At 37.0% G+C, this 26,811-nt stretch overlaps 3 protein-coding genes across 10 annotated transcripts in view; 2 read left to right on the top strand and 1 right to left on the bottom strand.

The window, feature by feature from the left end:
- The window catches only part of SNX8 (sorting nexin 8), a 46,503-nt gene extending 44,025 nt beyond the window's left edge, over window positions 1–2,478 (top strand). For 4 of the 5 annotated variants that reach the window (XM_074281158.1, XM_074281160.1, XM_074281161.1 and 1 more), the window contains exons 9-11: window positions 35–184; window positions 713–862; window positions 2,294–2,478. In XM_074281158.1, the coding sequence (XP_074137259.1) occupies window positions 35–184; window positions 713–862; window positions 2,294–2,407 (414 nt within the window). In that variant the 3' untranslated portion in view covers window positions 2,408–2,478. Of the gene's footprint in view, window positions 1–34; window positions 221–682; window positions 863–2,293 lie in introns of all 5 variants that reach the window. The other variant, XM_074281157.1, reaches the window with a different exon arrangement.
- Window positions 2,479–6,768: 4,290 nt separating this feature from the next.
- Window positions 6,769–18,131, bottom strand: NUDT1 (nudix hydrolase 1). Of its 4 annotated transcripts, none has more exons than XM_074281164.1 (5): window positions 17,952–18,057; window positions 17,224–17,411; window positions 12,906–13,067; window positions 8,656–8,801; window positions 6,769–8,005 (listed from the first exon to the last, which is right to left on the bottom strand). In XM_074281164.1, exons 3-5 carry the CDS (start codon window positions 13,055–13,057, stop codon window positions 7,833–7,835), a joined length of 471 nt encoding a protein of 156 aa, XP_074137265.1. In that variant the 5' UTR covers window positions 13,058–13,067; window positions 17,224–17,411; window positions 17,952–18,057; the 3' UTR covers window positions 6,769–7,832. The 4 variants fall into 4 exon arrangements, with proteins under 4 accessions (XP_074137265.1, XP_074137266.1, XP_074137267.1 ...); XM_074281165.1 differs by having other exon boundaries at window positions 17,224–17,380; window positions 17,952–18,023; XM_074281166.1 differs by lacking the exon at window positions 17,224–17,411 and having other exon boundaries at window positions 18,004–18,131.
- MRM2 (mitochondrial rRNA methyltransferase 2) lies at window positions 18,120–23,686 on the top strand. The gene is made up of 3 exons (XM_074281162.1): window positions 18,120–18,225; window positions 21,243–21,532; window positions 22,709–23,686. Exons 1-3 carry the CDS (start codon window positions 18,218–18,220, stop codon window positions 23,149–23,151), a joined length of 741 nt encoding a protein of 246 aa, XP_074137263.1. The 5' UTR covers window positions 18,120–18,217; the 3' UTR covers window positions 23,152–23,686.
- The last annotated feature ends 3,125 nt before the right edge of the window (window positions 23,687–26,811 follow it).

Raw genomic sequence — 26,811 nt, 5'->3', positions numbered from 1 at the left:
TAGTCAGTATGCCTTACTTCTTTTTCTATTCCAGGATCTCTGTGAGAGACATGAAAAGGGTGTGCTTCATAAACACCAGCGAGCATTGCACAAGTATAGCATGATGAAGAAGCAAATGATGAGTGCTACAGTACAGAATAGAGAACCAGAGAGTGTGGAACAGCTGGAGTCCCGCATTGTAGAGGTAACGACCTGGCAATCAACACTACAAAATGACATGGTGGAAGAAAGCAATCTGAGGATACAGTCTTAGAATATTTAGACAGACTGTAATGAAATGGGTAGGAAATAGACAAGAATACATTCTAGATTGTCTGTGTTTGAAAAGTCAGCTTAGATTTCTCCAGTTGAGCCCCGTGGTATGAATAGTCCCCAAAGTGTGATTAATAAGCATCATCAATGATGCAATGGGAGTTGCATGATATGTAGATATGCTGATTAGTGGATATCTGAAAATGTTTTTACAGTTGATTTGCTCTTTTCTCCCCAGTAGTTTCCCCCAACTTCTAACACTCTTTCCCCTCTTCTCCCTCACTGCCACTTAAAAGTTTCCAGAAGTTATGTTAAGACAATTACTTCCATTTGACTTCATTGGAAGAATCAGTCCTGTACTCAGGGATAATATTTGTCTAATAAAAAATAAAAATTTTTTAAAATGTTGTTCCTCTTGAGATATATCTAGACATGCTTCTCAGAGATTCTTCTTTTTCAGCAAGAAAATGCAATCCAGACAATGGAACTCCGGAATTATTTCTCCTTATATTGTCTACATCAAGAGACCCAGCTTATTCATGTCTACCTGCCTCTCACTTCACACATCTTAGGAGCCTTTGTCAACTCTCAGATACAAGGCCACAAAGAGGTACCCATCTGTCTTGTGTAATTTTATCTTGATACAGTCCTAATTATATAGCTAAGGATTGCCATTTAACTCTAGTTATTCTGGCCTTAAGGTTACTTTTCCTTTTTATTCATCCTTGGGACCAAAAAAAACCAAACAAACACACTCCCCCCCCCCAAAAAAAAAAAAAAAACTTAGGAAATATATTGGGTTGTGGGTTTAGTATGGAAGCTAAAAAATGAAATTCTTTTCAAACTCCATTAATCCAACTTGGAGCTAGAATTTTCAAGCTATGATTCTGTATGTAATTTTGTTGGGCTACATAGATAGGAATTATGTATTTCTAAGTAAGTTGGGAAAGGTAGTTCTGGATTGTTAGCCTTAATAATAATAGCTTTTTATTTTTCAAAGTACATGTAAAGATAGTTTTTAACATTACCTTTTCAAAACTTTGCATTCCAAATTTTTCTTTCCCCTAGACAGCAGGTAATCCAATATAGGTTAAACATGTAGCATAAGACTTTTAAATGGGTTTGGAGAAAGGTTTGGCCCCAAAGCAGGGATGAGTTGAAGAACATCAACTAGATTTTCCCAAAATCTTCAGAGGCTAAGGATGGAATTCTTAACCCTTTGAAATGAAAGTCTATAAATTTTTTCCTAAGAGCAAACATGTCACATCTGCCTACATTTGTATGCACCTTTATGTGCACAAATACAGTGGCTTGTTTGACTTTTAGCTCTTATTTCTTAAAAACAATGAAGCCAACTTTTCAGAAGAAACATTGAAATCTTGGGGATGATATAGGAGACAAGGTCAGGAAGACCCTCCTCCTATTATCGGTATTGTTAATTTTGGATCCTATTATTTAATGTAGTACAATATAAGTAGTGGATACTGAACATATTATGACATTATTATGACACAATTGCCTGATAATGATTTCTAGTCTTTGACTGATAAACTGCTTATTGGAAAAAATGTTTATTTCCAAATAATAAAAAACTTGGTATTTGACTTGCATTAGCATAATCCTATTCAGTTATCGCCATGCCTCATTCCTGGGTAATTAATAGGTGGAACAGTTGGAAAGAATCCAACAAAATTACAATGTTTCTATCCCAGTGATTTTCTATTTCTGGTCTTTCTTCACTTGTTATCTTTTTAACAATGTCAAGACATTTCATATTTACAAAGGAATTTGTATATAAAAGAAGGGAATGGATATATCTGGCTTCTTGCCTAGACATTACTTGATCAGATTGATCACCTTGACCTGCTTAATGTTCTGTATCTTTAAGGGGCTACCCCCAAAGCAGTCCTGTTCTCTGCTGCCCATTTTATTCAGGCAATTTTTTTTTTTAGGTATATATTTCAACAAGATGAATGTTTCATTATTCTTACTAATCTTGCTTTTCTTTTTTTTTTTTTTTTTTTTTTCTTTTCCCCTTCAGATGAGTAAAGTTTGGAATGAATTGAAGCCCAAGTTAAGCTGCCTCTTTGCGGGACCCAATAACATGCCAACACCACCACGATCACCCCAGGAGAGCAATGTGTTTTCCCATTAGTCCCTAAAGAGGACTGCCTGCAGTGCTAGGAGTACCCTTCCAGCCTTACTAAAACATATCACCAAACTGTATCATTGTGTATTTCCCTTAAAAAATAGCTGCCATTTTCTGGTGCTCACAGGTGTTTGGACTGACTGGAACTTGAGCAGAAGACTCCGATTCAGTGGTAGGGATGAAACTCAGATTTCAGTTTCTTATCTTGTTCATCTTTCTTCATTTCATAATGTTCAGAGGCAAGATTGAGAGACACCTTAGTGTAGGGTACTTTGGGGAGGAAAAAGAATATTCTTAGAGACTAAGGGCTGAAGGGCCACTTGTAGTGGTTGATAATTCCTTTTCCTCTTACTTACATTCATCTTTTACCTCCACCACCATGTTCCCCAATATATACACTCTGATTTCTTCTTTTGGCAGTGAGAAGCAGTAGATATATTGTATGAAAGGTAATTCCCCAAGTCTCTAGGAAGGCCAAAATATTATGGATGACATTCATTTAAATGAAGTTCTCTGAGAGTGAAAGTCCCTTGATGACAGCTGTTTCATCTTTTGAGGGGACATCATTCATTGGTATTTTTTGCTTTCTACGGGTCAGGATTAACTGAACAGATGAGTGGGAGCGAGAAGAGAGTGAAGTTCACATGTAGCAGGTTTATTTCGGTGCATTCATGCCTTTTCGTTGAAATAATGTCAATTTTTTTTTCAAAATAAGTTTTCAGTGAAAAATCTAAAAAGTAATTATTTAATGCTATTGAATACTCTTGAATTGCCTTACACTAGAACTTTTTCAGTTTCAAAAAGAGCATGTGTATGTGCATGCATGCGAGCATGTGTATGTGTGTGTGTGTGTGTGTGTGTGTATATACACATATACAGAAGAGGACCATTTTGTTTATGGGGAGCTGGTAGGTATACAGTATTAGTTTTCTTTTGGAGAAGCTACAGTGTATATTCCAGGCAGCTAGAGACAAACACTAGGAACCTTGGTATATTACTTAGACTGATTCAGAATTTGGAAAGGCCTGTCATATTTCTTTTTCCATTCTTCCACTTTTATTCTCTTCTGTACCTAATGGCATGATTTGTCTTATTACACAATGGTAGGACCACAATATGTGGCATATTAAAGTGAACTAATAGAATAATGTGTAAAATGCTAGAAACTAATTCTCTAAAAAGATGCTTTTATTTTGGTTGCTAATAATTGGATAGTGCAGAATATACCAAGTTTGAGAAGGGTGTGGTGAAGATGAGGGAAGCAGAGAATCATGAATTTTATTTCAGTTGTGCTTTAAAATATACTGGCCTTTACAAGAGAGAATCTGTATTCCTCTGCAACTAGCTAGCTAGTTTCCTAATGGCACAACTCCTCGTTGAGGTAGTGGAACATTCCTGCTAATTTCAGTACTTTCCTTCCTTAGCCAAGCTTTTACTCAATGGGGTTTATTGTGTAACTCTTCAGGTCTGTTTTCTACCTTGTGATGAAGTGAGAGAGTTCTCAGATATCCTTTGGTGGAGACCTGTAGGGATGGGTGGTGTCATTTTTTTGTATTTATATGCTACTATTCCACATCCCTAGTGGAACATTTCTCTGTGGAATTGAAAATGAACTGGACTAATCCACATTAGGGATTTGGGGGTCTCTTTAGACTTTACCTTTCTCATTCTTATAAGGACAGAAAAATTGGAAAAGGCTCTAAATGGGCAGCGTGCATTCTAAAAATAATGCCCTCCCATGGAGTATTTGTCAGGTTTCAAAGGAAATTTTCTCTGCTATTTTAATGTTGTGTTCTGATTTTCTCTTAAGTTTTAAAATATGTAGCATGAAGGATTCTAGAATAAAAATAGAAGCCACCAAGTATTCTATCTTGTTACAGGAGAAAAAAATCAGAATAACCAAAAATACTTGATTTATTCAGATAAGCTAATTCACTTTTCTGGCACAGGCAAAATGAGGGCTTTTCTTTGTGGACTCAAATGGCTACACCAAGGGTCTGATCTCAACACACATTGCTATATTTGACTCATTCAAAAAGGATGTGCGGGAAGTGCAAGATGTGAACTGTGTACTCCATGTGGCATGTCAGCACATTCTTCAGATGTTTGCTTTGCATTCATGAAGTAGCTAAAGGCATAAGGGTCACTTGGGAGAAAACACTGATGGCACCCAGACCTGTAACTTATTGCCCTAAGGTTCACTTCTTCCATTCTACTATGAAAGCTGACCTTTACTTGTATAAGTGAATGTGACATTTAAAACAGCATGTGATGGAAGGTGGTCTGTTTCTACTGTTGAACAGATTTATTCTCTGAAAAGAGAAGATGCAGGGATTTTAGTTAGAGCCTAAAAATAGTATTGAAGTTCTATTTAGAGAATTATTGGTCTCTAACTAGAGTTGGCCGAGAGAGGTGGAGTCTTCTTTGCCTCCTAGATTTCTGTCTGCCTACCATCCATTACCCTTTTAGAGAAATATGGTCTACACCCAAATTGAGTGAATCAATACTTCTTTTTTTTGTGTGTGTGTGTGTGCTGTGCCCTTTTGTAGTGTGATTTGCTTAAGCCATATAACATAAAATTTATTTGTACAAACCCCAAGGGGCCTTTTCCTTCCTGTCTACACAGCTGCAAACTGTGCTGAACACACCTTCACTGCTATTACATTTAAGTCTCTTGGGACCTTGAAATTGCATGTTGTCCTGCTGGCCTAGGGTCTCAAGTCTTTGTACAGAGCCTAGGATATTCCATAGACTAGTCCATTGTTAGAGTGCATATTGTAAAGACATCCAGATCTAGCCTGCCTCCTTTTCCTGGATGTTCTAAACATAATAAAAAACTGGAATAGTTGGTTGAGAGGCAGGGGTTAGGCTTGAGATCATTGCAGATTTAGTCAGTATGTGCCTCCATGAAAAGTATAGATATCAAATGGTATTAAGAACTTTCAGTTGACATGCTGGCCAGTCATTAGTTAAGAGGGAGTTTATGAGAGATGTTTATATATATATATATATATTTTTTTTTTTTTACATGTTACCCTAATTTAAAACACTCACTTGAAGGAAATGTACTACCAAAGAGTTTCTAAGGGTTTTTTCTCCTCTTTTGTACTATTAATGATGCTTCTGGAACTTGTAGTAAATCATGACAGTTGTGAGTTGAATCAGATGTGTAAGGATGTTATTTTCTCATCGTCTACCAACAATAGACTTTTTGAGGAACAAAATTATTTTAAGATCCAAAAGACAAATGGGTAAAGTGGACTCTTGTTCAAAACTAGTCCTTCAATTTTCAGAGAGAAGCTTACAATCCATTCCAGCTACCCTTTCTGGGAGCACCTCTGCTATGGAATTGACCATGTTAATAAGTAGAGCCAGATTTCTGCTTGTCCCCTCCTGAAGAAAATGTTTCCATAGTGTCAAGAGTTGAAAAAATTAATCCTCATTCTTAAACATAATGGTTGTATTTTATTTAAATAGGGACCTACTCTTTTTTGGATTTTATCTTTTTTCTTAATGAATTCTTTAGGAATATTATAATTTAAACAATAGTGGAGGGCTTTGTGTTGCATCTTTTGGTACCTCACATCCTAATAGTATCCCCTTAGTTTAGAAGTACTATCAGAGGAAGAAAGAATGAGGAAACTGATCTAAACTGCAGAATAACAGGAACAGGTCAGGGAGCTTCCTCTTCAGCATGATTTCCTTTCTTAGCCCTGAATCAATTATTATGAAATCTTCCTGAGGACACAGTTGATCTGAGATTTGGGAATCAATTTTGCCATTTGAGTTCCCTGCTCAAAACAGCCAAAAGCTCATCAGATAGACTTAACTGCCCACTGTGTTCTTCTGAGGGGCCAATCAAAGGAAGGACACTGGTAAGCAGAGTAGCTTAATGTCAATGTCTAAAAATCATCAGCTTCAGTGAAAAGTGAGTCAAAGTATATTGTTCTGAATATGGGACTATGCCAATTCAAAAAAAGTGATTTGTGACAGGTCTAGACAACACCAAAACTTGTTGGCATAAATAATTTTGGAAGTCTATTCTGTTAAGTGTTTTACTAACGAAAACATGTCCCTTATTATCTTGGATCATTACATTTCAGAGCTTTTTGAAGTTGAAGAGTCTTGTCACAAATCATGAGATATACATGTGAAAATTTATATTTAATGGTTCTGTCTTAGATCCTACCCATTCTTTAGGAGCTTAGTTATTTAATAATACCTGGGGGAGAGGGGGAACACAAACCTTAACATTCTACTCATCTTAGAAAACTTGAGGAATGAGTGCGAAGCTAGTTTGACTAAAATGAAAATCTTTCCTGGTTGGGCTAATTTACCATTTCTTTTGCTTTGCTGTACTAGTTTCATGTATGAAGCACTTTATCAAATTGCAGGAATTAGTTATTACTACAGCTGATGAACTGGAAAATGTTTACAAATGATTACACTCCAAAACTTTTATCAATAAAACACATATATGAACAAATGTTATTAAATGTATTTGTAAGAAGTGTATAAAAGGTTTAAGTAACTCTGTGTGTTCAACTTTCTCTGTAGAATATCTATTTTCTGTAGAATTATGTTTAGGCAGTACCAGGATGCAAACCCAAGTTCTCAGTGCTGGGCCCTTCCCCCTCTCCAGACCTATGACCTTGGCAAGTCATTCACTCTGGGGAGCCCCAGGGTCTTATGTAAAATAGGAGTGCATCTTAGGGTGATTTTTTTTAGATCAAATAAGATGTTTGTAAAAATTATTTGTAAAATATAAAAAGCTTTGTAAACATGAGCTTGCATTATTATTATTTTTATAATCTAGTAAAATGTTACTGGGATTAGATGAGGAAAGATTACCCTTTCAAAGAAGCAGATAGTTATGATCTTCTTAAAGAACAGGAAGGTTCTGACTAGTTACTTATAGGAATTCAAAAGGATGTTTTTGAAATAGTCTCTCAATTTAGTAGATCAGTAAGAATCCAATCAGAATTTTGTATATCACAAGTCATGTCATTTTGCATTATCTATCAAAATCTTTAGCAGGAAAGAGACTTATGATTGCAGAAAATGTGGGAACATTCCACTTTTCTGTAGTGGCTACTGCCCCCTAGTGTGGACTGTTGATACACTTCACTGACAAGTGCTACACCATAAATCAGTACCACACTTGTCACTTCTTCCTGACAACCAAAATGTCCTTCTGACTCTGGTCCATATTTGAGGGTGTCCTCATTATGTAACATGTATTATGACAAGCAAATTTCAGCTTTTAGAGCTTCTTTTTGTTCCCCCAACAAATACTGAATATTAAATTGCCTTAAAAACTACAGTGAAACCCTAGCTTAAATTACACATAGCTGAAATAAGGCTGTACAATAACCAGCTTCCCTAGCCAAGTATGTCATGTGTTTTTAAAGGCATTGGTTTCTTTCTTTTTTCAGACAATTTCCACTTCATTCAGTCTGTAGTCTAGAATTGTATTTTGTCCCCGGAACTTGAAATATCCATGAAATTTCTTCTTCTGGAGCAATAGTGGAAACCAATAGCTGTCATCGGGCCACATTTCACTAAAGGGAACTTGCTCCAACTGGAACCACTGGGGGCGCATTTCTGTAACAATGGGAAGAACAAAAACATTCACATATTTTAAAACTCTTGAAAATCTACCAACATTTCTGGTTCTTTAATCTTATACACGAGGGTTTAGCTAGTGATACATGTGTGGTTTAGGGGCAAGAGTGATGAATTTAGAGCCAGATAACCCTGGTTCAAATAATCACTATGTGATTAACCAAAGGTTGCTTCCATTTTAAGTCCTTTACCAGAGGTTTAACAACTCTTCTGGATGACTTGCCCAGGGTCACACAGCTAATTGACTCCTGACTCTAGGGCTAGTACTCTATCCACTATGCCAATTAGCTTCTCCTAATTAGATCATCTTTAAAGTGTCTTCCTGCCATATATCCTATAATCATATCATCATTTTCATTACAATGAGGATATTGTGGAAATGCCCTGATTCTAATTGTGGGGAAACAAGGCAACTTTTGCCCAAGGCTTGGTTCCATTTGGATAACCTCTATACAGCTAGTTAAAGCAGTGGAGCTAAGGGAGGTAAAAATCAGCTAGACAGAAATCAGTGCTGTAGATAGCACCCAGAGTTTACAATTGACACTCATGCCTTTTATATCAACTTTCCATGATGAATTTGGTGGAGAGAACTAATTTGAAACCCCCACCAACACATACATACTGCTTACCATCACTTTCTTTTGGAGTCCCATGGAAACTATCCGCATAAAAGATGTGAACATCCATTAACTCGGTATTACCTATAAATTCAAATGTGATTTTTCCTATCTTCTGTAGCGTGTCCACAGTCAGTCCACTCTCCTCCAATAGCTCCCTGTTTTAGCACAAAAAAGGGAGAACACTGAACAATGACTAAATTCTTAATGGTAAGAGAGTTAAAGAATATTAAATAACTTGAGATATTCTCAGGAGCTTGCTTTTCATACCTGTTTCTTCAGCAAAATTCTGTATAATGAAAAAAAGTTTTAACAACATATACAGTGTTTTATCCTTTCCCAAGAATGCCCCGCAACCTTTACAATGGAGTTAGGGAAAGTATCTTCTCTTATTTTTGTCTTAGAAGTCAAGACTATTCTTTGTAATTTTGCAACATTTTTTTTTTTTTTTTTTACTATTTTGTGGTGGCAGTTCTTTCTGCTTATGTTGCTGTACTTGTATCTGCTTTCTTGGTTCCGCCCAGTTCCTCTTCTACAACACCAGCTTGTCAGATCAGTCTTACTAAGGTCTTACATTGTTTGAAGGATCTTTGAACAAAATGAATAATTAACTTCCAGACCTCTGTTGTTTCTAGAAGTAGCTATTTGACTTCTAGTAATGACTTCAAGTATAGGCAACTTTTGATTATCCATGTACTAATTATCTGCAACAAAATTTTAATTTGAGCCTCCAGCAGCATACTGTATTCCCTTGACATTCCCATAACTATCTAAACAATGTATGCTTGGGGGATGAAATTTAATTTTATTATCACCCGAAGCACAATAGAATTAGGATGGCAAATCTTATATTGTTGCTTATTGTATCTTGGGAGAAAACGTAGATAAAGTACAACTAAATCAGAAATGAGATTTCTGAATTGGCCACTGTATGGGGTTATCTAAATCATTGCTTGTTTTCATTAGGGCAGATCATTGTGAGCTTACTGTATGCCAATCTAGGATGAAGCAGATAGATTGCATTAAATTAGCTATGTATATTTTTACAATGCTTATGAAAATATAGCTTGTATGCCAAGAGAATTTAAGTCTGCCCAAACAAAGGAGTACATTCTGGAAATCTTAAATTATCTAATCCTGCCACTAACTTTCTAACCTATAACAACTGAATTTTTTAAAGTTCCTACACTTGGGAAAGCCAGGAAACTATAACTACATTGATACTTTTCCTTACTTTTTTTTTTTGTTTGTTTGTTTCTTAAAAAAAAAAAAAAACCAAAAAAAAAAAAACCACATTAAATTAAGTCTGGTCACTTTTATACAATTTTACTTCATTCTTTTATCTCCATTCTCAAAGGTATAATAGACACACAAAGTATAATTACTTTCCTTCTTATAACTGTTAGGATTCTAGTAAAAAGCAGTAAGAGAAGCTTTGCTCATTTAAAAAATCATTAGGTTAAATGTTTTTTTAGACTAATGTATTCTTTGGCTTTTAATATGCCTTGACCTTACAATCAAAGATAAGAAATGAAACTCTCTCATCTGTTGTCTTAGGTCTGTTATCTCACAAACACAACACATCTTTAAAAAGGTAGAATCTGTTTGCCTGAGATGGTTAATTAAAATTAGACTTGACCTAAAAAGTAATTGTGTATATTTCCTTTTTGAGGGTAAATGACTCTCCAATTAAGTATAATAGGAATTCTCAGTAGGGGCTCTAGCCTTTCTGTAGCAGCAGGGTAGTAGACCTCATTTTTAAAAAAATTACATGCCGATTTAATGTTTTGACTAATTTTAGTTAATCTTCCCAGAGTATGTAGCAGTATTGGAATTATCAATAATTTCCTCTTTGGCAAAGCTAAAAGCTCTATTTCACAGTCTGTGATAATTAGACAGACAGACACTCTTCTAGTTTTCGAAAGAATTTGATTGTATGTCTGTGCCATTCAGTTCCCTAGATAGCAAAAAGAGAAACTAATGGATAATAAATTAAACAGAAATACTGAACTGATGTGCTTTTGTTAACATGAGGAAATAGGAAGGTGATATTCCATAATCCTGAGAGTTGTAGCACAGCTTGATCAGACATGCAGTTTTACTTCTTACACTTCAGGGGAATGTTCATTATTCCATCTGAGTTACTTACTTGACACTAATATATGTTAACTTTGTTTTTGTTTTGTTCCTAGCAGTTCATGCTAGACTGTTGCACTTAGACTCAAGAAGACTGGGTTCCCAATCTGTACCTGAAGCATATTAGACACATAGGCAAGTCATTTGAACAAACTGAGTCTCAATTTCCTTATCAGTAAAATGGGGATAAAAAATACCAGAAGTACTTACCTGATATATTGTTGTGAAACTTGTGATAATGTGTATAAACATCTTTACCCACCTCTGAAATGCCATTTAATTGTCATACTATAATCTCCACATAAAAAATCAATAAGATAAGGCAAATACAGAAGAACTAAGATTAATTAGTGTTATTTACAAGATCCATTGCAGAGCTAAGAGGTATTAAATCTTTGTTTATTGTCTGACTTCCAACCAATACAGCATTCCTGTTCTGGTTGTATTTCAAATAAACTCAGTTAAGTTAAAGCAAGGCTTCTTAAACTTTTTCTACTCTCGAACTCTTTTTACCCAAGAAATTTTTACATGACCCTGAGTATATAGGCATATAAAATAGGTTTAAAAAAAAATCATTTACTGATGATAAATCAGATTTTCACGAACCCCACATTCAGTTATGAGAAGCTTTGTGAGCAGAGAGAGAGCTGAAATACTACTAGCTTCGCTATCGTTGAGATTATAAGGTTACCTTCAAAATGGGGGTACATAAGTAGAAGAAAACTTATGTAAGTACCACAAATCCCAAAAGCCATGGCTTAAGAAATGTTGCCAGTGCAACAGAATCAAATGTTGTTTTAAGCCCAATAGGCACTGTTTACCCTATATGCTTACTTAAATTTTGATTTTTACTTAAGGACCACATGTGAAATTGCCCTTTAGATTACAAACTAGTATCACTGTCTGACAGAATAAACTATGTAGGTTCAAAGGAGAGGAACTTTAGCTGTCTCTTTCCTGCTTCTGAGCCAGCCTAGACCAAAAAAAGCACATTGCTTTGTACAGCACTAATTAATTAAACCCCATCAGTAGGGGAGATTCCCTCCAGGGTGAGTTTTTGGCTTTAAACTACAAAAAGGATTATCTAGAGTTTTCAGGTCCAATAAAGTGGCTGGTGGGATCTATATATAGAAGTAGTTTTCTCTAAACAGTAAAGTAGCTATGGAAAGAACAAACACTTTTAAAGATGTATAGTTTTGAGGACATGAGTATGAGCTCAATATCACAAAACAGGTATGTTCATTTTAATAAATTGTTTATGTTATGTTCATAAGTATTATGAAGTAGTTGGCTGGAAGTCACTAACATGGAAATTGGGATAACTTAGGCCTTTACGGTAAAGTTGTCTAGAAAATTATCTAAGTATATACCTTTGAACAAAAAATTAGTTTCAGTGATCCAGCCAAGATTAGCAGTGGAGAATTGTGGTTCTAGGTTCTAAAATTCTCTCCAATAGGTTTGTGGTATCAACTCAAGAACTTTATTTACAAAAAGTGTTTAGGGGAAATAGTGATAGAACTATATGTCTGGAGGACAGTATGGATTTAATATTTCAGAATAGTGAATTTCTTGACAGTTCTTCTCATGAATTAAAAAGGGAACTTCAACTCTAGAATCAAATTCTTACCCTGGAGTGTAAAAGCAGGTACTGCTCTTATTTGGTACCGGTCATTTTAGAAGTATCTGGGTGGCAGCAATCTTAACTAGAGAAGAGTTAGGTGAAGCTCTACTAAACTAACTATTTTAGTTTTTACTACTTTAGTTTCTGATCTCTTTACCTAAGGAAAGTCTTGGCTTTTGATCTACCCACTTTGCAAAAAGGTTTATCAGGATTAGCACAAACCATGAGATAAGAAGGTAGCTGTGAAACTAATTAAACATGTCTTCCAAGTGTCATATTACTGTTAGTTTGTATACCATTGGTCAAATTAATCACAGAGATTGTCTATTCCTTGAAATTGCTGCCTAGACTAATGCAACATTTAGGGATTTGCTTTTCTTCTCTCATCTGAAAGTAGCCTTTTTATTGCAAATGTATTTTCTCAGAATTAACACCAATTTTTTTTTCCTTTTTCATTCTGAAGAGCCCTCTATACTAGCACCAGGCTGAAATTTATTGCACTCACCTCTTGGCTCCTTCCTCGATAGTCTCTCCATCTTCTACTTTCCCCCCAAATCCATTCCACCTTCCAGCTCCAAAGCCACGTTTCTTCATTCCTAAAAGAATTTGCTGAGGCTTCATCACTAAAACTAAGGTATAAATCCGAGAAGTGAACATGTTTATCTTTCTGTGGAAAAAGAAAAGACAGTGAGTAAAAATCTAGACCTACTATTCTTATGGGAAATATTAAGGCAAGAGGGATCAGGGAATATGAATCACTGTTAACAATCAATAAGTCTATCTGGCATTAACTGGGAGGACAAATGTATGACCACTAAACTGAATGTCAGAATAACCTGGTTCAAATTCTAGCTCAGCATTATGAGGAAAGCCCTATTGATATAACTATTATTTTTATTATGACACTATATTTATTACACAATAAATAAATATATATATATGTATATACATATATATGTATATAAAATACCAATTAGCTCATCAATGCCCAGAATATGTGGAATTAAGAGGCTTAATTTATTTTCTTCCCACCTCCCTGACCAAAAAAAAAAAAAAAAGAAAAAAATGTTAATTTGAAAATATTTTACAAGAAAGGATTTTTTTCACTTATTTTGTATTCAACAAGACTATTTAAATGAACATTTAGCCTGCTATGTGCCAGACATTAAAGATAAAAATTTAAAAATGAGATGGAGTTTGCCTTTATATGGAGCTTACATTCTAATATGGTAATAACGTAACTAACACTCACAGAGGAGATGGCCAGGAAAGGTAATTTTGGGCTCTCACAGAGTTACTTATCCAGTCCTAGTCTCACTTCTGAGCTTCATTCCCATGATACCAACTGCTTATTATACATTTCATACTGCATGTCCATAGGAAATTCAAATTTAATGTCCTAAACACAACTCATTAGACACCCCCACCCCTTGTCTTACCTTTCTAATATCATTTCTGGTAAAGGTACCATTGTCCTTCCATTTACCCAGGTTCTCAATTTCAGAACCAGCCTCAACTCCTCACTCTCCCACATATTTATTCAGTTGCCAAGTCTTGTTGATTCTGTCTCTGAAACATTTCTTATATCTCCCTTACTTGTTCACCATCCTATTTCAGGCACCAGCTTTATGGACTACTGCACCAGACTACATTGGTCTTCTTGTCTCAAGTCTTTATTCCTTCTGATCTGTCCTTAAAAGTCAAATAAATATTAAGTGCCCACTTTGTGCCAGGCACTGTGCTAAGTACTGATGACACAGAAAAAAAACTATCCCTGCTTTCAAGTTCATCAAAGAACTTGGACAAGCAAGATAGACACATATGCAAAACTGTTGATGATCTTGGAGGAAAGGCACTACTAGCATTAAGAGGGGATGATGGAGAAAAGTTTCTTGTAGAAGTTAGGATTTAATTTGTGACTTCAAATAAGTCAGGATACATGAAGGAGTTACAGGCCAGTAAAAATAGAGAAAACAATACCTACTATGTGTCAGCCACTGCTAAGTGCTTTACAAATCTGTGAGGTGCTATTATTAGCCCCATCTTACAGATGAAGAAACTGAGTAAGAAGGTTAAATAACTTGTCCAGGATCACTTAACTTGCTGTGTCTGAGGTCTTCTTGACTCCAGGCCCAATGCTCTACCAATTTCTGCTTAACTGCTCTAAAGATGGGGAATCTTATTTTAGGAACTGCCAAGGTGGTCATGGAATCATTGGATCTTAGATCATGTACAGTGAAGAATGGCCTAAGAGGACTTGAAAGGTTTGAAGGAACTAAATTATAAGGAGCTTTAAGTCAAAATATTTCATATTTGATCCTGAAGGTAATAGAGAGTCACTTGAAGTTTCTATATAGGAGTACGACAAAGCCTATCCTTTAGGAATATCAATTTGACAGCTAAGTGGAGGTGGGAGAGAGGAAAGGTTTGAAGAAGGTGGGACAATCAAGTTATTGTAATAGTCCCAGCTTCTGGTAATAAGGGTCTATATCGTGGTGGTGGCAGTAACAGAGTAAAGAAGGGAGCATATAGTAGAGTCAATATCAAAGTAGACTCGCCAGGATTTGTCAACTGATTAGAATGGGAGAAGAAGGAATATGTGATATGAATTAAGTACAGATCTGATTATGTCATTTGGAAAGAAACACCTCTTACCAACAGGATCAAATACAGAGTTCTGTTTAGCATTTGTAGTCCTTTACAGTGTTACCACAAACTACTTTTCCAGCCCTATGAATTAATTCCTTTCACAAACTTTAAGCTCTAAATCGGGCTTCTTGACATTCCTCACCCATAACATTCATAGCATTCCATTCTATCTTGTGTCTTAGCAGACTGACCCCACCTCACCCTGCATTCCTGGAATTCACACCTTTTTTACCTCAAACTCTTTAGAATTCCTAGTTTTCTTGAAAGCTGAGTTTGGTATCTTCTACTTGATGCCTTTTCTGATCCCCTTTAAGCTGCAAGGGCTTCCTGCCACAGATCAACCTAACATATACCTATATGTATAAATTAGTTCTCCCTTTATAATGTAACCTCCTTGAAGGTAAACCTCTTTGAAATTTCCCTTTCTGTATTTCATGTATTCCTAAGTCCACTGTTCCTTTGGCAGTTGCTGATTTTATTACTACTTTCAAAACCAGAAGGGATTGGGAGGCAAAAGGAAGGAGGCCCTTTTAGAAGGCAATATTGCACTTGGCAACACCCCAATGTCTTGGTATATTGCTAAATGTGATGGGATTTTCTTAATTAACAATGTCTAACCATATGTGCCAAGTTTAATCTGGGCATAGTTTTATAGGTGGCACCTGAGCCAATGATAGATTTTGTTAGCCTTTTGTGAGTAGTTTTATGTAATGGTAAGGTATGGGGATAGTGAAAAGAAGGAAATATAAATGTGAGATGGTAAAGCTGCAGGAGAGTACCTTGAAAAACATTATTCTTTTGGAGATGGAGACTTTTATTGCTCATTACAGATTACCCAAGCCCAGACCCACCCCAACCATTCTAGGTTAATCTAGCCAACCCAATGAGCCTCTTTACTTGGAGGAGAACCAATCTCTCAATTTTAAAAAATCCTAGACTTCTGAACCATAAGTTAGCTTTGAAACTCATTTAACTCAACCCCATTCATTTTGCAGATGAGAAAACAGGCCCAGAGATGTTCAGATCTTAATATAGTCTGACAGAGAATCAGTGATTAATAGGACTAGAGCATAGAACTGACTCCTAATCTCATACTTTTTTTGACATCAGAACCTTAAACCCTATACAGTCCTTCTACCCAGTAGATACCTAATAAATTACTTGTTGATACTGGAGGAAGAAGGAACAGGAGGAAGGTGAGGGATCTGAAGGGATGTAGGTGGTGTTGGAGGGGCCCTGGAAGTCTGAATGTGGGGTCACCGGAATATGAGAAGGTGGTGGAGGTCTCTAGAGGGGAACAGAATATCATAAGTAGGAGAGATAGACAAGAAGGCCCAGAGTTGTAATTGAGCGAGCCAGGAAGCTGAGACTAAGAATGGAGAAAGCGGTGGTTTGGAAAGGGGTGTGGGGGAGGAGGTAGGCTTGTGTGTGAAAATCATTTATACATACTTTGACTTGTCAGTTGTTTAAATGCAAATTTAGGCTTGATGCCATGAAAAATTTTCTAATAATTGTCCAAAATTGTAATGGGCTACTCTAAGAAATAGTCTGTTTGATGGGGGGAAGATCCTGAAACTGTCTGGTAAACTCTCCTCTGGGAGAGGCCTGCCTCTGGGAATAAGATAAGTGGTTTCATTCGGTTCCTTGGGTGGGAATAGTTTCCGTAGAGTAGAGTCCCGGACCACTCCGAGTTAGCCGGAACTTAAGGGGTCTCATTTAGCAGATCTGGACCTGATATTGAGCTGAAAATTGGTTCAGGACCACTCCCAGGAAGTGGCCTCATTCAACTGGAAATTTAGGCCTGGGGGCAGTGACAACCTTGAAGGAATCTCATTCAACAGAAAGCCCAGTCTCAGATCTTTTTATAAAAACATGCAATTTCAAACTCATAATTTGCAGAAGCCTAAAAGCAGGAATCACACCATGCCCCGGGACCCCTGCCCGCTGTCTCTTCTCAGCGTTAACCCCTCTTTATCTCTGTACCAGGATTTCTCTGCTGGGACTTTTAACTCTCTGTCAGGACCTCGCCACTGAAGAAGTCAGTCTCGTAGCGAGAGCTGACTTCTCAGGGCCCTCAATGGACTTCCTTTTGCCAGTCTAATATTTGTGAATTCTTTCACGCTGGGCCTGCCCCGAACAAAGAGGGCGTCCCACAACTCTGCCCTGCCACTGACCTCCAAGGAAGGTCTCCAAGCAGAGTTGGTCCTTATACCGGACCCGCCTGGTATGTTTCAATGAAGACTCCTTTTCAGGGAGAGGTTGGACGAACTAGCAGCTGAGATCTCTCAATCAATATCAAGTATCCGTTTCATGGCAGCACGGTGCAAAATGCTGAGAACACAGAGCTATTTTCCTCAAAGAGCTTACGGGCAAATGGGGGAGACAACATGCACGTATATAAATAAAAGCAAACTGGATACAGGAAAAAGAGTCAAACAGTGTGTGGGGAGAGGATCCATCGGGTAGTGAGGGTTTGGGTAAGAAGGGAGCCAGCAGAAGTCTGGAGGGGAAGGGGGAGGAGGGGTGGCCGAGGCCTGAGACGGCCGAGTTTGTGCGGCCGGTCCCGGTCTCGGGGAAGAAAGGGTCGGGAAGGAGCTGAGGTCCCGACAGGGGAGAAGCGGGTTGTGGCTGAGTCTCTAGACGGTGAGATGTTGGGGTTCATGGAAGGGAAAAGGATCGATGCTGATGACAGGATCTGGCGGGGGGCAGGGCCCGGGGTCAAGAGAGGGGGCCTCGGAGGTCGAATTTCCCAGGAAGAGGGACCGAGATGGAGGATCGCAGAGAAGGAATGAGGGGCTCTGGGGCTGGGGTCGTGGTCTCGGGAGAAAGGAGAGGGGAGGGGCCGGAGAGAGAGGGAAGGCTTCAGGACAGGGGGGGGGGGGGTGCAGAAGGAAGGACCTACTCGCGGCGGAAGGAGGCGTCCAGCGCCAGACCTGGCGTCCCGCTCTCGGTACCTGAATCCCGGCTTCCGAACGTGCACGTCGTGAAAGAGGTCCGGCAGGGAAACGCGTCCTCCCGACGTGCCGGCCGAGGAACGCTCCGGCTGCCTCTCGAGCCAGCGACCCCAATCATAACCGGAACTGTGTGTTCTGGGGAAGCGGTTTCTGGTCGCGGCGGGGGAGCGAAGGCCGTAGAGCGCCGGGAGCGAAGTCGCCACAGGGTCGCTGCATGGCGGGGTAAGCCCGGCTACCTTTTCCTCTGGCCCGGCGGCGAAGGGTCCCTGAGAGTAGGGGCGAGGGCATGGGAAGGCACTGAGTGCCTTCGGGACCCGGCACCCCGTGGCGCCCCTCCGAGCCGAACTGAACCTGGGGCACTTAGCGTCTAACCCTCTCGTTACTGGAAACTGCTTCCCCGCCTCCGAGGCCACCCTCCGCTGATTCGGGAGCGGGGCTCGGGCCCTAGCACGGGTGGGGTCGTGCGGCCTGGTGTAGAGGCGCGCCGGGTCCCCTTTTCTCTGAGGTTTGGATCACACACGGATACCGGACCTCGGAGGGCCAAGCGAGGCCTTTTTTTTTTTTAAGGGTAACTAATTCCTCACAGGATGGTCTCTAGAGATTGCATGCTCTGCATACATCTCCGGGCGGGGAGTTAGAAAGACCCCGAGTTCGCATGTGGCCTTAGTTACCTATTAGCGAGTCTGGCGAAGTGCCTTAAGCGCAGCTTGCCTCTGTAAAACGCAGCATTTAGGTGGCGCAGAGAGTAAAATGCCTGGCCTAGAAGACCCTGCTTTAAATAGGGCCTCAGTCCCTGGAGCACTGGCTGAGTGATCCTCGGCAAACCACTGCACCCTGTGTGCCTCACTTTCTTTTCCTGTAAAATGAGCTAGAGAAGGAAATGGCAGAACACCCCCAAAGGGGTCACCGAGTCCGACTTGACAAAACGATTAAACAAGGGCAAAACTAGGAGGACAGCATCGGCTTTCCAGTGTTGTCCTGAGGACCAAAGGAAAAGTTGGGCTTTGCCAACACTAAAGTTTTATCTAACTATATGATTACATATATTAGTGTCCTATATAGTATATGTTATTTTATGTATTGTCCAATGTCCTTTGTATATAATGTGTGTTTATATGTAATATGCAATAGGAATGTTTTGTTACATCTTAATAGAATATTTAATATAATTGCATGATATAAAGGGTTGTTGTCATATGATTCATATATAATGTCACTTATACAATAGAATATATTTATACAATATGTAATACCTGCAAGAGTACAATACCTAATGACACATTTTAATAATATACACTTGTATATATGTCTATATAGTGATAGCACTTTAAGATTTGTTTTCAGTTCTCATTTGACATTATTGTTAATGTATTCATATGCAGTTATTATCACTTTATTAATAGATATTTAAAATTGCTTATTAAAGCAAAAAATAGCCTCAGAGTGAGCATCAGCAACATTTCATTTGAGGCCCTTTGCTACCATTCACTTGGTCACATTGTCAGCAGAAAACATTAAGGAAATTGCAATTTCAAATTTACTTTGATGATTCATGATTTGTGTAAATTGCCACAGCTGCTTGATAGACATAACATTCAAAATTCCCTTACATTCACTTTTTTAGATTATAATTTAATGACTTAATGGGATTATAATGGAGGCAAAATGTCAGACGATCGGAAGACAACTTTGCAGTTAAGAAGACTTGTGTCTGTCATACTAGCTGTTTGATTATGGACAAATTATGTAAAAGAAAGAGTGCAGTTAGACATAGGTTGAAACCAGTTGTAGACTTGCCTTGATGAATAGGGCTTCTTATATGATCAAATTCCAAGTCTAGTAAAAAAAAAAAAAAAAAAAGTTTTTTAACTTCCTGTGAGCTAGGGTCTGAGGGAATGAATAAACAAATAGGCATTTATTAAAGTACTTACTATATTCAAAATGCTATGTATGCTAAGTTGGGGAGACAGAAAAACAAGCAGTTCCTGCTTTCAAGGAGCTCTTATCCTAATGATGGAGAGGACATATGTGTGGTTTCATCTGCAAATCAAATGGAAAGATTCCCTAGATTCACTGATAAAATGATATCTCTTAAGGATCTTGAACCTTTTACTAGTGCCCTGGGGCTCTTGAGGTTCAAGAACTTTCTTTTTCAGGTCTTCAGTAGTTATAGCTGCTGAGGACTCCAGGGCCATAGTGCCTGCCCATAGGTGGCAGTTGGTCAGTGACTGTTGGGTATTACTGGGCTAATACCTCAACTTGCTTTCAAGCTTCCTTTTCTGCTTAAAAAAGAAAAACAAATAAATAAAAAGCTGTGACTAAGTGATATGTAAGGAGATACAAATCAGAAGAAAGCAAGCAAGACTGATAGAATATTCGACAGAATTTATGAGAGAACATGCACAAGATAGATAGGCATGGATAGGGTTGCAGTCTGTAAAATGTCACTTCCTTACAAGTAGAGATTATTTTATTTTTTGTATTTGTATTCCCAGTCCCAAGCACAGTACCTGATAGGCACTCAATAAATGCATGTTGACTAATTAAAAAATACTCCTGATCTTTTCAAAATGTCCTTTAAACTTTCAAGAGTTAGCCAGCTCAAGGGCAACTAAGTGGTATAGTTGATAGAGCACCAGTCCTGGAGTCAGGAGTACCTGAGTTCAGATTCAGTCTAAAATAATTAAATGACTTCACTCTGCCTCTCAAAAAGAAATAAAAACAAATTCATCTGGAGCATTTTACGTAAATATATGTGTGTGTATAAAAAAAATTAAAACAAATTCATCTGGAGCATTTTACATAAATATATGTGTGTGTATAAAAATCTGTTGTTTTGTATTCATTTCAACAGGATGATGCCTATTTATTGGTATCTGTCATCTAGTAAAAGGCTCATTACATTAGAGATAACTATTTGTTAAATGAAGAAATTCTCTATTGATAACAATCACTTGAGTCAGAGGGTATGGGTTTAAGGCTTGTTTTGCCACTTGGTACTAATCCTGTGTCTTCAAAGGGTTGTGGAGGAAAGTTGTCTGAAAATGGAAAAGCATGACATATAAAGTTAACAATCACAATGAACCTTGGAGATGTGATATTAGTAATACTTGAAAATGTATTTTTAAAATTTTTATTAGCATTTAAAAAGCAAATTTTCTTTGTAAGCAAACTAAAAAATAGTAGATGTCTTCTCTCATTTAAAAGCAAGAGGTTCCCTCATTTCTTTTATAAAACAGGTACCAGAAGTCAGCTTGGGTCTTCCTTCAGTATCAAAAATTTCACACTACAATAAGCAGGCACAAAGGCAAAACAGCTACAGAGCATCTCTGGCTTATGAGGCACTTGAAAGACCCATTTGTGAAAGCTGCAAAAGTGGAAAATTACCGTTGCCGAAGTGCCTTCAAACTTCTGGAGATAAATGAGAAATATCAAATTTTCCGTCCTGGGCTTCGAGTATTAGACTGTGGTGCTGCCCCTGGTGCATGGAGTCAAGTAGCAGTCCAGAAAGTCAATGCTGCAGGCACAGGTGAATGTCTGTTTAATTGACATAGTTTGTTAAGGTTTCTGGGATAAAGATTGTGATGGACTTATTGTAGTGTCCTAGTCAAACCTTATCTGGAGTTTTAATTTTTATTAGGTAATATATTTATAGAAATACATTGATAAACTAGTGAGTTTCCAGAAAAGGGCAACTAGGATAATAAAGGGCCAAAAATTCTTTCCTTGTGAAGATCATTTGAAAGAACTGGAAATATTTAGCTTCGGAAAAAATGAGACTTGTTGGAAGGGTGGTGGTACTGGTGAATATTGATAGCAGCCCCCAAATATCTGAAGTGTTGTTTGAGAGCCAGGGATTAAAGTTAATCTGCTTGATGTCAGAGGAAAGAACTAGGTACAATGAGTATAAATTGCAAAGTGATATTCAAGCTTGATTTAAGGGATAATACCTTAACCATTTACTTTCCAAAAGTGAAATGGATTGTTTTGGGAAGTAGTTTTCATTTTAATGAAGATCTTCAAGCAAAACCTTGGTGACCACTTCTTGAATGCAGGAGAGGATTCTTGTTCAGGTCAAGGTTGGACTTCATGACCTCTCTCTGGGGGGCCTTCCAACCCCTAGAACCTATGATTATAATACATTTGAGTATACTTTTAATATACATATATTCTAACCAAGTGACTTAATAGTCCTAGTTTAAGTATAGGGAAAATATAGAGGTAAATGAATAGAGCTTAAATAGGGGTATGAAAACTAGAATATGAATATTCATTTATTCCAAAAAGGGTCAAATGAACAGAAATGGAAAGAAATTTTTACATACAATACCTTGTGAGATAAAGCAATTGGATTTATAAGAAATCAAAGATTATTATTGTAATTTGTACTTTTAATATTCCAAGGATCTGTAATTTCTTTGTTTTCCTCTCTACCAATTCAAATTATCTTTATAAGATAGTTTTTTAATCAACTCCTTTGGCTGAATTTGTTAGCACATGGGATGGATTTATTGATTTATATGGATTTATTCAGAAATACTTTAAATTTGTATATGTTTAATGTATTCAACTTATCAAAAAGCTCATATAAGAAGGAAAACACTCAGTTTAAACACTTAAAATACCTATTACATACAAGATGTGCTAGATTCTAGAGATATAAAGACAAAATACTATATTTGTAAATTATTTGTCTATTTTCTAGATCCCAACTCCCCTGCTGGTTTTGTTCTTGGGGTGGATCTCCTTCATATATTTCCACTGGAGGGAGCAATTTTCCTCTGTTCTGCTGATGTAACTGATTCAAGAACCTTCAAGAAAATTCAAGAACAACTTCCTGGCCAGAAAGCCGATGTGATTTTGAGTGATATGGCACCCAATGCAACTGGATTTCGGGAACTTGATCACCAAAAACTCATAAATATGTGTCTGTCTCTTCTGAACTTTGCTTCAAGTATATTACATCCAGGGGGAACGTTCCTTTGTAAATTTTGGGATGGAGGTCAACGACACTTCTTACAAAATAGGCTGGAGAAAGAATTCCAGAATGTGAGGACCATAAAACCTGTAGCTAGCAGGAAAGAATCATCCGAAGCTTACTTTTTGGCAAAATCATACCGAGGAATCAAAGCATCTTTGAAAGAATGAAAGTTACATCTTATTGTTGCCAATAGGATTATTGGGGCCTATATAATTTAGAAGATTGAGGACTTGGACAGTTGCAGTGTAAATGCTATATATTATGTAAATGAAATGTAAATGCTAAGCAAAGAATAGGGCAACATTTTCTGTTGGGTCACATTTTTGGAGTTGGAAATGCCATTGGGGATTGTATGGCTTGATATCGACTTCTTATTTTATAGATTGGGAAATTGAAGTCCATAAAGCTTTACTGATTTCTTCGAGGTAAGTAGGAGAACCAGAATTTGAACCTAATCTTCTGACTCCAAATTCATTCCCTTTTCCACTGGTCCCACCTTTTCCAATATTGATTTGTTTTCTTTCCTTGAAAAACAGCACTACTATTTTATGTTTGAATGGTTATGAATTTTTGTGTGTGGATGAGTCCCTGATATTGAAGCTATCCTTTCAAAAGTGTATTTTTTTGCTTTATGATTTAAATCTGTATTCACATAATACCACTAAAATGTGATATTAAAGCAATTTCCAAAAGAAATGATAATACATTGTGTTCATTTATTTTCCTGAGCTTATTTTAGAATTCTATATAAGTTTAATAAGAAGAATCTTGATTTTATTATTTTAAGAATTTTTCTCCATTAAAATTTTTTAAAAAATAAAATAGCTTGGGGCAGCTAGGGGGCACAGTAGATAGACCACCAGCTCTGAAGTGAGGAGGACCTGAGTTCAAATTTGGCCTCAAACACATAACACTTCTAGCTGTGTAACCCTGGGCAAGTCACTTAACCCTAATTGCCTCAGCAACAACAACAACAACAACAACAAAAAAAAAAAAAAAAAAAAAAAAAAAAGCAAAAAAGATTAAATAGCTCCTAAAATCAATTTGATGATGATGGTATGTTCAACCTTTATGAAGAACTTGGTAATGAGACAATTATATATTGGAACCACAACAGATTATGGTATCTCCTTTCCTTACAGATTTTAGAAATAAGGTTTAGGCCAGGGGAAGCATCAGATGACCTTTTGAAGTCACACTGAGTTTTGTCATTTAGATTTATAGTGAATAATTACAGAGAGAAGGTTACAGTTCAATCAATTGGGAACTTTGGATTTATGGATGTTGATTTTTTTGGTTTTTAAAGATCAGCCAGTATAGTCTCTCAGATTTCCAATCATATATTTTTCATGTGTCCTACCTGTTATGTGTAAGAAGTTATGCTACGTTCTGGAGATAAAAAACAAAAACAAAACTGCATCTATCCACAATGAACTTAAATTCTACTGGGAGGTATGATAGAGCATTGTGGAATTTTAAAACCTATTACATATGTAATCTCACTTGTTCAGTCAACAAACATAGTGTGTCCAGTATTTTGCTCTGAAATAAATGGGAAGAATAAAACAGTCATTTCTCTTTAAGAGCCTTCAATCTAGTGGAGAAACAATGAGTTTATGTATAAATATATTCAGAATAAATATAAATGATTTGCCCAGTAGTTAGTGTCATTTGGGACTTGAACTCTGGTCTTCCTAATTCTATGTGTCATTCTAGCTACTTCTACCATATTGCAGAAAGAGCAGTGAATTTGTAGCCACACGGTATAGATTCAAATCCCACCCATGGCACTTACTACCTATATGAACCTGGTAACACAGCTCCTCTAGGTTTTGATACTGCATATGTAAAATGAGAGTTGATCTGATCCCTAAGATTCTTTCCAGCCCCAAATACATAATCTTAGGATTCTTCTATTAAAGTTAAGTTAGGGCAGAGGTTCATAAAGATTAGGTCATTTGAAGAACAACAGTAACAACTTGGGGATCAGGAAGGTTTTTTATTTTTTTTTTTTTTTTTCTGCTTACACATGTATGTTAACTTTTTTAATAACACATTTTTAAAAAGTTTTTATTTTCAAAACATACATAGTCTTTTTTCCCTAACAATATTTATATCCTATAACAATATACTTTTTTTTTGTTAAACATGGTAAAATATATATTTATATATATATATATATATATATATATATATATATATATATATATATATAAATCCAATAGAGGTATACATATTTATACAATTATCTTGCATAAGAAAAATCAGATTAAAAAGAAAATAAAGTTCAAGCAAACAACAACTACAGAGTGAAAATGCTATGTTGCGATCCATAATAAGTTCCCACAATCCTCTCTCTAAGTGTAGATAGTTCTCTTCATCACAAGACCATTGAAACTGGCCTGAATCATCTCACTGTTGAGAAGAGCCATGTTCATTAGAATTGATCATCACATAATTTTGCTGTTGGCATATACAAGGATCTCCTGGATCTGCTTATTTCAGTCAGCATTAGTTCATGTAAGGCCAGGCCTCTCAGAAATCGTTTCTTATAGAACAATAATATTCCATAACATTTATATACCATAACTTATTCAGCCAATCTCCAATAGGTGGGTATCCATTCAGTTTCTAGTTTCTTGCCACTACAAAAAGGGCTGCCACATTTTTGTACATGTGGGTCATACTCCCTTTTTTATGATCTCTTTGGGATGCAGACCCAGTATGAACACTCCCAGTTCAAAGGGTTTGCACAGTTTGATAGCCTTTTGAGCAAGTTCCAAATATCTCTCCAGAGTGGTTGGATCAGTTTCCAATTCCACCAACAATATATCAGTGTCCCAGTTTTCCCATATCCTTTACAACATTCATCATTATCTTTTGTCATCTTAGCCAATCTGACAGGTGTGTAGTGGTATCTCAGAGTTGTCTAAATTTACATTTCTCTGATAAATAGTAATTTGGAGGACCTTTTCATATGATTAGAGATGGTTTTAATTTCTTCATCTGAAAAATTATTTGTTCAAATCCTTTGACCATTTAATAGTTTTTGTTTTGTTTTTTTTTCATTGTCATTGATTTTTTTTGTTGTTGTTGTTGTTATAGCTTTTTATTTACAACGTATATGCATGGGTAATTTTTCAGCATTGACTTTTGCAAAACCTGTTCCAACTTTTCCCCTCCTTCCCCCCACCCCCTTCCCTAGATGGCAGGTAGACCAATACATTTGCTGCACAAGAAAAATCGGACTTAGAAATAAGGTAAAAATAACCTGAGGAGCAGACAAAAACAGAAGGAGTAGAAATGCTATGTTGTGGTCCACACTCATTTCCCATGGTTCTTTAGCTGAATGTAGCTGGTTTTCTTCATTATTGAACAAATGGAACTGATTTGGTTCATCTCATTGTTGAAGAGGGACATATTCATCAGAATTGATCATCATAATATTGATGTTGCCGTGTACAACGATCTCTTGGTCCTGCTCATTTCACTCAGCATCAGTTCATGAAAGTTTCTCCAGGCCTCTGAAATCATCCTGCTGGTCATTTCTTACAGAACAATAATATTCCATAATATTCATAAACATAACTTATTCAGCCATTCTCTAATTGATGGCATCCATTCAGTTTCCAGTTCCTTGCTACTATCAAAAGGGCTGCTACAAACATTTTTGTGTGATCTTTTCCTTTTATATGATCTCTTTGCAACACAGGCCCTAATATACATTTCTTTATAAATCATGTTGAGAGAGAAAAATTGGAACAAAAGGGAAAAAACCACAAGAGAGGAAAAAAAGAACAAAAAAGAAGTGAACATAGCATGTGTTG

Source organism: Sminthopsis crassicaudata, chromosome 1, assembly GCF_048593235.1.
Source record: "Sminthopsis crassicaudata isolate SCR6 chromosome 1, ASM4859323v1, whole genome shotgun sequence".
Taxonomy (NCBI): domain Eukaryota; kingdom Metazoa; phylum Chordata; class Mammalia; order Dasyuromorphia; family Dasyuridae; genus Sminthopsis; species Sminthopsis crassicaudata.
This window is presented reverse-complemented; position numbering and strand designations above follow the sequence as displayed.

What these genes read in the sequence shown, in the direction of transcription:
- NUDT1 (XM_074281163.1), bottom strand. Translation starts at nt 18,121, where the DNA reads ATGATTGGGGTCGCTGGCTCGAGAGGCAGCCGGAGCGTTCCTCGGCCG. An exon ending in ATCGAGGAAGGAGCCAAGAG is followed by an intron (nt 8,802 to 12,905) that starts GTGAGTGCAATA and finishes GTGCTAAAACAG; the next exon opens with GGAGCTATTGGAGGAGAGTG. An exon ending in GACTCCAAAAGAAAGTGATG is followed by an intron (nt 8,006 to 8,655) that starts GTAAGCAGTATG and finishes CCATTGTTACAG; the next exon opens with AAATGCGCCCCCAGTGGTTC.
- MRM2 (XM_074281162.1), top strand. An exon ending in AGTCAATGCTGCAGGCACAG is followed by an intron (nt 21,533 to 22,708) that starts GTGAATGTCTGT and finishes TCTATTTTCTAG; the next exon opens with ATCCCAACTCCCCTGCTGGT.